This window comes from Heliangelus exortis, chromosome 2 (assembly GCF_036169615.1).
Source record: "Heliangelus exortis chromosome 2, bHelExo1.hap1, whole genome shotgun sequence".
Lineage (NCBI taxonomy): Eukaryota > Metazoa > Chordata > Aves > Apodiformes > Trochilidae > Heliangelus > Heliangelus exortis.
In genome coordinates, this window is record NC_092423.1 from 122,825,366 (window position 1) to 122,836,993 (window position 11,628).

Sequence of the window (11,628 nt, forward strand, 5' to 3'; positions counted from 1 at the left end):
CTAGAAATTAAACTTTTTTCCTGTGGCTACCTTCACAGTGCTCAACTGATACTCAGTAACGGAACTCTACTTATAATATACAATTTAAAAAAAAAATGAAAAAACTTTATAAACCCCTTCCAGAATCCAGTGGGCACACCTGTAATTTGTGATTTTAAATTTCATAGTCTAATCACTCATAATTGGTAGAAAGATTTCTTTTATTCCTGTTTATTCAAAGTCATCTTGCCTTTCCTTGCCCTTGCCCTTGTATCTGTATTGTTCCAGACCACACAGAAAGGAGAAAGCCAGGGGGTTATTTGGCTTTATTCATAGTGCTTTGGGATAACTTTTGTACATCTGAGGTTTCTAAAAAGTTACACTGGAGTATTATGTTTCTGAAAGTCTCTTCTGTGAGCAGGTATTCCCTGCCAATTTCCTCTGGTTTTATGAGGATCAAAAGCCTTTTCAGTGATAGAACTCCACTATGGCCAGTTTGTAGTCATCCCAGTTTCTTTTTTAACATTGCAATGATAATTAAATTATCAGATTCTGAAGATAGATAAAAACCACGAGAATCTTTCCTGTCTGGAGTAGATACTGCTATAAAGAGGATTTTTCAAAGCTTTTGAAGTCAGACACAACTTCTGTATCTGCAGTCACTGAGAGCTGGGCTGGACAGGTCATTTTTGTCTGGAATGAGGAAAATGAATCCTGGAGTGCTCTTTCTGGTCACTGCAGGCTCTGGAGCTCTCTCTCCTGTGACTGAGGCAGGGTACAACTGGTGAGCTGTCACACCATTGCCACAGTAAACCTCACCCTGGATGTAATCATTTCCCTTTAAACCTGCTTTGAACATGTTGCTGAGAGCATGCAGGACATGCACCGAGGTTCCCAGTGTGTTAATTGCATTACAGTAATGCTCTGTGGCATCAGCAGGGATTGGGGCTCCAGTTGGCTCAGCACTGAACCTGGACATGTGTGAGCCTCCCTGTCCTCACCAGCCAGCCACCTGCAACCCAGCGCAGCATTGATCAAATCCAGAGCAGGGACTCCTTGGACCTGTGCCCCTTAGGCCAAGGAGCCATGCTGGAGGGTAAGATGGCTTTGTTTTGAGCTGAAATCTGAGATGGATCACCCGAAGCTCATTGACAGAACACAGGCTATGCCCAGCCCTTTTAGCTCAGAAGCAATGAAATGCCAATACACTAGAAGGTCTTGTGCAGATTGACAGACAAATGAAAACTTGCCAGTTCATGTTTTGCTTCATAATCCCTGGCCTGGTATTGCCCAAGCAAGTAACTCCTGAGATGGAGTAAAGCTTACCTAGGCCAGCTCTGCAACCATGGCACGTGTTTCATCATGTCTGCTCAGTGATGACATGTCTGGGAAGGGAAAACCACACTTGTACAATAAGGAAACAGAAACAAAGCTGTGCTACCTATGCAGTTTTTCTCATCTATGCCTCAGGGGTGAGTAACTATTACTCATGTGCTGCTTTAGTTTTTTTGCAGCTAAGGATAGGCTGGAGAGTAAAATTCGGGCTGTGGTGTCCTGGCAATTTTTTAAGGCTTTCTCAAGAGGTAGTCTTGCCTAGAAGAAGCCTACCATTTAGAGAAGGCACTATGTATACACAATATGTCTGTATTGTAGGAGGTGAGGGGGAGCCTGCCTTTTACTCAGTAAAGCAAAGTATAGCACTATCAGATTGTGCTCCTTCCAAGCTAAACATATGGGCAGCTTAATGAGTAAAAGTTTAGGGAAAAACTTACACCTCCTATTCAACCTGATCAGTGATATGGTGCAGATAAGGAGGCAGTGGTTCTCTGCCCTACCCAAGCAGCAGGTAAGGTGACTCTGAAAGAAACAATATGGCTTGGCTTTTATGCAAGGGGTAATGCTATGGCTGCATGAAGAGAAACTTCAAACACTGCTGGCCGCAGCTTTCCAGCTCTCACGTTGGATGAAGCACCACTGTACACTTGCCCAAAGGGGTAGAACGAAGGTCTCTGGGCACTCTTTTGTGTTGGTCCTTTGCTTTGCACTTGGTAATGAAGGACTATAATATCCTCCCCTCCTACGGGATGCAAGGGCTTGACTAACTTGGGAAAACATTTGGTCTGGCAGGCCTAAGCTGCCGGGGTGGTGGTTGCTCCTAACTGTGGCTACGTGCTTTCCGTGCAGCTCATTTCCACAGAAAAGTTTGCACTTCTCATTGTAAATTTTGTTCTCCTTCTCTTGAACGATATCTAATATAACATGGAAATGAGCAAAACATCAGAGAACTTCAGCTGTCTGTGTTGAAACAGTAATATGTAGCATAGGAATTGAATCTTTTTCATAGGAATACATGTCTTTGCTCCTTCTCTTTGGATATATCTAGAGGGAAGACACTACATCAACAAAACATGTCTGACCTTGATATCAGCTTCAAACCAGGCAGGAACAGGGATTTATAGAGACAGAGCCCTGTGGCCTGGATATCTGAATATCATCCATGTCATTTTGTCTCCCAAAATAGGAAGCTACATTCTCTCATCTCCAAAATATTTGACAAATATATATACAGACTGTAGTGTCATAATGAAACACCCATGTATTTTGTAGCCCAATCCACTTTTATCTTACTCAGAAGGACACATCCCTGGTCCCTCTACTTCATTTGCTATATGAGATACCACACATTTGAGCACTACCTTGTATCAAAGAAGTTTTGGGATGTGGCATTGACACTATCACAACCAGTAATCCACATCACTGGATTAATTTACAAAACATTAGATTTTGTGAAAATTGAGAGTTTTTTTATTGTATCCTAACAGTCTGCATTTTAGAAGAGAGAGATAAGAGTATCTTCTTACACCAAATATGAATTTACATGCCCAGACCTGAAAAATTTGTAAGGAAAATAAATCAAATGACTTGTGGGAGGATACAAAAATGTAGCAACGTTCTGCACAGATAGGTAGATGGATATCCATGGACTTCAGATCCAAGAGTACTGTCTCACCACTAGATGGAAATAGTGGATTTTACATGTTCTGCTGAATTAACAGCACTTAATACCTGAACACTATTTGCATATTCTAAGCCATCTTCAGGCAGTGCTGAAGAAACATGGATACAAAATTCTTTGCTAGCATACATGGAGTAGAGCCAAAATTTCTATTTCTAGAAATTCTCCTCATTTTACAAAATTGATTTCTGAAGGGTGATTCTCTTTGGTCACTAATCTAATTGCTTTTTCTGTATCCTTTCTGTAAGCAACCATGAAAGAACTGCAGGATGGATGGCATGAGGTAGTAAACATCAGCCTAATTTAACATTTACTCCAAAGCCTCTTGCATAAGATGGAAAAAAAAATAAAGTGGAAGGAAGTTGAAAGTCTTGTGTTTCAATATAACTACTTGATGACAAAAAAATGTGGTTTGTTGGCTTATGAGCAGACGCTATACTGTTGTTTGCATATTAAAAGCAAATATTAAAAGCACTCGAGAAAAGTGGAAGGTAATTAAAGGCAGCTCAGTAGGGAAGGATGGTTAAACAGGATTTTTTTAAAAGCATCTCAGTTAAAAAAATGAGCTGATTACTTAGTGTATGACAAATCTGACCTTTTCTAGAAAGTACTGAACTTTCAAACTGATTCAGCTTAGCACTACAAAGTTGCATCACTGAAAAGGATAAAAGGAAGTGTCTTTCTTGGACCAAAATATTTGGGTTTGCAGCAACTTCTCATGTTGTGAAATGCTGGAACCAGCACAGTGACCTTGCTGTCTTCTCTGATTTTGACACCTCAAAATCAAACTCTTCCTCAAAAGTACTAGCAAAAAAACCCATAGCCATAGCTACTCCATCAAAGAACTACAGGCACTTGGTGCATCTTCAGATTTTGTTTTTCTGGTCAGAAGAAAGTAACTCTGGGTTTCATCCAGCTCAATATATGGCCAAAAAAAGGAAGATATTTTCATAATCCTGGTGTTGGATAAGAATCTTTGAGATACATTGGAATCAGGATATTTCTTGGGACTTGTCTCACAGCTTTTTAGCAACTTTCTCACATAAAATGATGATAAAGCTCTCATTTGCTCCTCTGAGAAAAATGGAAAAAATGTTGGCCCAAACCTCAGAGGGCTTGATAATGGCATACATTTTCTGATGGTACTTCTGTGCCATCATAGAGTAATGGCATCTGCTGGGCTTTCCTTTAAGAAGTAGGAATGAGGGTATTGCAGTTTGATATGGATTAAAACCAAGGAACCAGACCTGCATTTTTTCAGTGCTAAAGCATGAGGTTGTACCCAGACTTTGCTTTTTATCTGTGTACTGCAAGAACCTGCAATAGTTCTGTATTTTGGTTGATCTTGTTTGCTACCTGACCCCTGTGTCTATTTAATAGTTCTGCTCCCAGCTTGCAGCAAGCTGTGGATTGCTGTAGTTCAGTAACATGTGGTATAACCAGGGCACATTGGGGTGTGTGTGTGTGTGTGTGCTGGGAAGACAGGCAAGCAAACCCAGTTTGCTTTGGGATTCTGACTCCTTATTGCTCTGCCTTGGTGCTATATGATGTCCTATGCTTGTTTGGTCCTGAATTATCCATAAAAAGCATAGTATATAATAAACAGTGAAATTTAGAATTCAGTGCCCCAGACTTAAAATAATTCTTTGGAGCCCAAATCTTGGAGATTGGTTTTGCACCCCATGGGTGCCAGACCACAGTGCACTGGACTCCTTTGCTTCAGTGGGTGCTGGGTGGCCTTTGTGTCCATAGAAGCATTAAGGCCATGACATCCCCTGGCACACTGGCTATAGCAGTGTTCAGTTGTTTGATAGAATCATAGGATGGCTTGTGTTGGAAGGGACCATAAAGATCATGCAGTTCTAATCCCCCCTGCATGGGCAGGGACACCTCCCACTAGACCAGGTTGCTCAAAGCCCCATCCTACCTGGCCTTGAACACTTCCAAGGAGGGAGCATCCACAACACTTGTGGGCAACCTGTTCCAGTGTCTCACCACCTTCATAGTGAAGAATTTCTTCCTAATGTCTAAACTAAATCTACCATCTTCCAGTTTAAAGCCATTATCCCTTGTCCTGTGCCAATAAAAAGCATGTCCCCATCTTTCTTGTAAGCCCCCTTTATGTACTGCAAAGCCCCTATAAGGTGGCCAGAGCCTTCTCATCTCCAGGCTGAACAACCCCCAGCTCTCTCAGTCTATCTTCGTAACAGAGCTGCTCCAGCCCTCTGATCATCTTCGTGGCCCTCCTGTGGACTCTCTCCATGTCCTTCCTGTGTTGGAGGCTCCAGAGCTGGACACAGTACTCCAGGTGGGTTTCTGGACGCGGCCTGCTGTCCCGGTGTGTGTGCATTCGGGGTTGTGTGTGTGTGTGTGTGTGTGTGTGTGTGTGCGCGTGTGTGTGTGTGTGTGTGTCTGTACGTGTGCGGGAGGAGGGCGGGCAGCATCTCGGCGTGCCCGCTCTTGCCGCTGCCGCCGCGGGCGGGACTCTCCGGGCGGGGGCTCGGGGGGGAAGGGGCCGGGGCGCGGCGGGCGCCCCATTGGCTCTCCCCGTCGGCACATGTCGCCAGCCCATCTATAAAGCCGGCCGCGGGCTCGCTTCTAGCCCGTCCTCCTGCTTCCGCGCTGTACCAGGCACGCCGCTAGCCCAAGCTCTGCCGTCATGGCCATTGATGCATTTTTAGGCAAATGGTGCCTCATCTCCAGCGAGGGCTTCGAGGACTATATGAAGGAGCTGGGTAAGGAGCCAGCGGCCCTCCGCCTCCGGGAGGGAGGGAAGGCGGGAAGGGCAGGATGGGTGGGTGGATGGATGCATGCATGCATGCATGCATGGATGCCGCATGGATGCCTGCTGTTGCCGCCGGCTGACGAGGTTCTGTCCAAGCTCCGCGGCCCCGGCGCCGGTGTGCGGTCCCGGAGCTGGGCCCTAGGGCGGGGATCGTCACGGCCGCGAGCGGCGGGGTCTGGGGCTTGGGGGATGGGAGGAGGGGAATGATGTCGCGATGCTGCGGGATGCGGCAGCCGGGGCTCCGCGCCTTTCCGGCGCCGGGAAGAGAGGTGCAGACGGGAGCAGAGCCTTCTTCCCGGGACAGCTGCATCCTCCGTCTCCGCGTCCTAAAGATGTCGGCAGGCCTTTTTGCACCGTAATTGCTGGGAGGCAGGTGCCGGTGCCAGCGGACACGCTCCTGCCGCCCCGTGCTGCGCCTTCCTGGCTGCAGGGACTCCCCCTCCCGCCGGCAGCACCTCGGATTATCAGCCGATGCCAACAGCCCGGCTGCGATTAGGCCCGTTCGCTCCTCCTTCTCCGGGTAATGCCTCGGAGCGGGGAGCCGGGGCATCCCGGGGCGGTGGAGCGGGAGCCGGGGTGCCAGCTCCGCGCTGCCCCCGCCAAGGAAGGGGAGGCGGATGGCGGGGACCGCGCTCCAGCGCTGCTGCTGGGTCCGGGCGGGGCCCACAGTGCCCGTGATGGTCACAGACAGACCTGCTGAGCTGGGGCTGCTTCCCCGTGAAGTCACCTTGCGTGTCTCCAGACAAGACAGCCAAACTGGATCAACTGCCTGTGGGTAATCGACTGCTGCCCGCGCTGCCAGAGGCTGTTTGCACTCTCCTGTGGGCAGCACCTTTATCCCTGGGAAATAGCCCTGAATTGTTTTCTCGGCTTCCATCTTGCCCCACATTTTTAAACACTGAGTTACCTGATCAAGAACAGACTAACTCCAGGAACCTCCCCTGCAAGTTCAGATTTACCATTTTTCTGTGAGCATCCTGGCCAATAAGTGATGGACACTGCAGTGTCTGTGCTGCCCAGGAGCTGTTATTTTCTGCAGTTTATTCACTGCTGAAAGCTAGCATCTTTTCTCTAGAGGTGGAAGAGGTGGCCTTGAATGCTTTCGGAGGGAGGAAAGGAATTTAGGTCTTCTGCTCTTCATGAAAAATACAAAAGGCATCACTGCATTTGCACTCCGCAGCCAGTGGTCGCTGCAACAGTATTTTGTGAGAGGCGTTGTCACTATGTGATAGCTATAATGTGAAGAAGCTTTCTGGACTTAGCCCTTTGGGAGACTTTGGAGGAAATTCAAGAATTTTAAGCTCATCTCAGTTAAGCAATGGGTTAGGATGTGGCGGTGCTCATGTCTAATAGCCAGGGCTATGCTGAGTTGCAACTTCAAGGTAGAAATTAAATGCTGAAACTGCAGTGCACCTCCCATGAGTAGGCAGCAACTGTTTTTTGTTTGTTTTTAGATCACAATCTTAAACCAGTCACTTTTCCTTTTTATAATTACAATTTAGACTATTTACTCTAGGTGCAGTTCAGGAGCCAGTTCTTTATTGGGTCTCGATGACTACTTAGGAAACACTCTGCCTTTGATCCTATTGATGCACCATGAATGAGATTCTGAAGTTTCTGCTCAGTGTGTATAAAAGAAGATTTGAGTTTAAAGAAGCTTGAATTTCACTCCTTGACATATGGAAAACATACACAGCTCAGCTCTGTTTAGTTGGATCCCAAGGCATAGCTTTTAAGGTCATTCCCTGTTTACTCTGGACTGGACAAGAGGAATAAGGTGGGTGGGGGATTAATTTCCAGTTCTGGTCAGAAAGGCTGGACTGGGGAGGACTGTTTTTTACTTCTCATTCTCAAGCTTAAGAAGGCTCAGTCCTGGAGTCTCAGTTGAGTCTGGAGAATCAGTGATTGGGAAGTACTCTGTTATTTCTACCTCGTAAGAAAGCAGTATTTGTGGGTTCAGTCCTCATGCAAGTATCCTGTACCCTCCAGGGGAGCGCTGTGCTCTTATGTGACACTTTTTCTACATCATCTGCAGAGCCCAGACACTCACTGACTTGGTGGCACATTCTATTCCATTTGGTTTCTTATAAATCCTTGTTTCAGACTGCAGTTTCCATTTTGATGGATTCATGTTTGGTGCCTGACTACGCCCTTACTCCTCTCCTTCAGATCAAAAAGACTCAAGCAAACCACTCAAACAATGCACACAAGGGCAGAGTAAACATTTTTTTTTTTTTTTGCTGAAGAGTTTTGAGGGCTGCTGTCTACAGATGATTTATTTTCAGCTCACTTCTCTCACAATGTCCCTGCCCCCCCTTCTTTTTTGTTTTGTTGCTGTTTTTTTGTTTGGTGTTTTTTATTGTTGGTGAGTTTTTTGTTTGGTTGTTTTTTTTGTTTGGTTGTTTTTTGTGTGTGTGTATTTGTGTGTGTATGTGTGTAAATAATTTGTGGGTGCTATTTTGCTTGATAGCTGTTTTCTAGTTCACAAGTCCATCCTTTGGATACAGGTTGCAGAAGATGAACTTGTATTTAAAATTGCATGCTTGTATTTGTGTACAGAGTGGTTTTGAGTAAGTTGAAATAAATATGCAGGTGAATGAACGTGTCGGTTCAAAATCAGCTGTAGAGTTTTAAAAGTGTTCAGAACTTTTGTGTTTGTTTTCCTGTTGATTGCTTATTTCTGTTTGTAAATATTCAGTGCTGAGTTTTGGGACATCTGCGAATCCTCTAGAGGGCAAAATAGATTTTAGTTTTTGCTGCCTGAGGAAGCAAGTCTTATTCCCTAAAGAATAACCCTTCAAATAAACTTTTTTTTTTTTTTCTTCTTCATCAGTGGGTAATTTAAAACATCCTCTCTCTCTGTGGCTCTTGAGCTATGAGTCTCAAGTGTACTTAAGTGCCTAATTAAATGGGAATTAGGTATTTGAATTCTTGTGTGGCCCTAAGCCTTGGGGTTTAAAGGACTTTGTGACACTCTGTGCCTCTCCCCTTGCAGGTGTGGGTATGGCCATGAGAAAAATGGGAAGCATGGCCAAGCCAGATGTTTACATTATTAAGGATGGGGACACAATCACCGTAAAAACAGAAAGCACCTTCAAAACTTCACAGTTCAGCTTCAAGCTTGGGGAGAAATTTGAGGAAAATACATTAGATGGCAGGAAAACTCAGGTCAGTATTTTTCCTTCTGAAAAAACTAATTTTTTGGGGTGTTTAACAGATGAAGACATGTTTAAAAATCAGTTTTGACATCCATACTAGCAATGTTTTATTTGATGAACCTCTGTCTCTGTAAGTTTCATTGAAATATTTTTTTTTTTAAATTTTTTCCTTGGGAAACGAGGGAAAATGCTGAAACAAATAGTATCTTGTGTATTTTATTGTTTTCAGTTTGTAGCTGAAGCATTGTATTAGTTAAACTAACAGATCTGTAATCCATCATAAAGCCAAATGCCAATTAATTTGAAGCCTGTGGAAAAAAAAATATCCCATTGGTGTTTAATCAGAGGCAATCCAGCCCTGGGGTTAACCTTCCTGCCCAGTCTAGTGTTTGCACAAGAGAACCTGTCTCAGCGTGCATGCAGTGGGACAGCAGACACACGATGTGTACATGTGAATCACAGCCCCTAATCTCCAGTTTTAGAAGGCAAAGAGCTGCTTCCCCCACCCAGCAGGCAGAGAGTATTTATCCAAGAAGAGGCTAAACAAAAAGGAGCCCTCAAATGTGTCTCTCTCATTTCCTCTTGTGAGTGCTGTCTGTGTAGCCCCCTCCCCCCCCAGCCACACACTGGATATTCAGCTATTATTGCAAGATCAGATAAACCTCACACAAAAGCTCAAAGCCCATTCACAAAGAGATGAAGAGAGAACATCGGCTGCTTTTGTTAATTGAAATTGTGCCTACTTGTCAAAGGCCTGCCCGATGCAGGCATGTGGCAGAGCAGTGAGTGAGCAAGCAGTGAGCTACTGTAAGAGGAGGGTCAATAAACCACTTGAAATAATAGCCTGGCTTTGTAGATGTCAGTGGCAAAATTACCATGGAGTGATTTGGGGTGGGAATTTTTCCTTTGGAGTAATGTGTTGGAGAGCCTCAGTTTCCCATCAAATGTGGGTAAAATGTTGATGTCTGGGTTCTTCTTTCAGACCCTTATCAGCTTAAAGGATGACGGGTCATTGATTCAGGAGCAGGAATGGGATGGCAAGAAGACCATAATAACACGGAAACTTGTGGATGGACAATTGGTGGTGGTGAGTTCAGTCCCATTTTCTGATTCCTGAGTGCTACTGCCTAGTAGCCTGGAAAGTGACTGTAAAATCTTTTTCCCTATATTCCATACCGAAGGAATTCATAAATCTATCTCTTTACCTTTTAGGAATGTGACATGAATGGTGTCAAGTGTGTTAGAGTCTACCAGAAGGCATGAGGAAATCTTCATGATCAGTAGGAACTTGCTGCAAACAACTCAGTTCAGTGGACAGAGCTCCTTTACACTCCGTATTTTCCTTTTCCCTGTTTTCTAGTATTTCAATGGACTGAGTAGCTGAGTGCAATCGTTTTTAAAAGCCGTGGTGTAACTGTTATGTAACTACTCTGAACTTATGAGGCTATTAAATAAAATTGTCAAATATATGAAGTGGAAATGTTGTTACTATAGTGGAATTTTAATGTGAGGTTTTATTAAAAATTCAGTTTGGTTTTAGGCTCTACTGCAAACTCCCTTCAGTTCAAGGTAATGCAATATCTGGCAAGGAACAGTTAATAGCTAGGTGAATTTTGACCAGCATCCTTAATTGTTAAGGTAGCAAAATCTGAAATAGAAAAAAACGTTCAGACTTCAGACTCTAGAATTGTATTTAACTTGAATGTTACAAAGTAAAAAGAATGGGGAGGGTGGAGGTACAAGTTAAGTTGTCAGCTTTGAGTAGAGGAGTTAAGTAAGGGGTTAGATTGGTTTTTCATGTTTCAAACCCACAACTTTCTTATCTGAAATTGATAAACAAACATACATGCTTTACTGAAAGGAAAACTTACTTTGAGTAGACTTTTGTTTTCCTAGCAAAGTTTCTTGTCTAGTAATCTTTTAAAAATTCCTAACTACAATCTACTGAAATACTGCCTAAAACGTAAAGCCTCTTTTTTTTTTTTTTTAATTTTAAAAATTTTTAATTTTTAACTGGCTTGAAACACCTAGCAATGGAGTTTATATGTTTTCAAGTGCCATAATAAATAATAAGAAATATCAGTGTCTTGACTATTACTTTTGCACTGGCTGGGAAACAGCCCATGATGCTACTATGCTTCCACAGAGATGTCAGATCAGAGAGAATTAAAAAGGTTCAGGTGAATTTCTGCCACATCAGGCAAACATGTTCTAAAGGTGAAGCTGTTGACAGGTGATGTGGAGATTTCTATCAAATTCAGACATCCAGGGGGTCATTAGCAAATTTCCTGCCTTTTTTTTTTTTCATCAGATATTGCAGTCTGTTGGTACTACAACCCCACATTACTGAGCTACCCTAATAGCAGAAAAGTCTGTTCTTTTATGTTCATCCTACCAACCATGGAAAATTATTTTTTCCATACTTTTGGTGCATTTATCCTTTTCTTGACTATTTATATATCATTCCCTGTACTGATGTCATCTGAAAGAATTCAGAGCTGGAACATATTTCTTGCATTTATATTTTTTTCCATGATCTGTAAAGAAGTATATATTTTTCCTGGTCCTCTAGTGTCTCCTTTTTGAGTTGGCAAATCTTCATATTACCTTCATTTAGAATTTTTCCTGATTTTAATGTGGACCCTGGTTATCTATGCCATATTCTTATATGGGACACTGGAAATAGATAT

At 43.5% G+C, this 11,628-nt stretch overlaps 1 protein-coding gene across 1 annotated transcript; it reads left to right on the forward strand.

The window, feature by feature from the left end:
• Positions 1-5,435: 5,435 nt before the first annotated feature.
• Positions 5,436-10,407, forward strand: LOC139793324 (fatty acid-binding protein 5). The gene is made up of 4 exons (XM_071737845.1): positions 5,436-5,730; positions 8,776-8,948; positions 9,921-10,025; positions 10,151-10,407. The coding sequence occupies exons 1-4, from the start codon at positions 5,655-5,657 to the stop codon at positions 10,199-10,201; spliced, it is 405 nt and encodes a 134-aa protein (XP_071593946.1). The 5' UTR covers positions 5,436-5,654; the 3' UTR covers positions 10,202-10,407.
• The last annotated feature ends 1,221 nt before the right edge of the window (positions 10,408-11,628 follow it).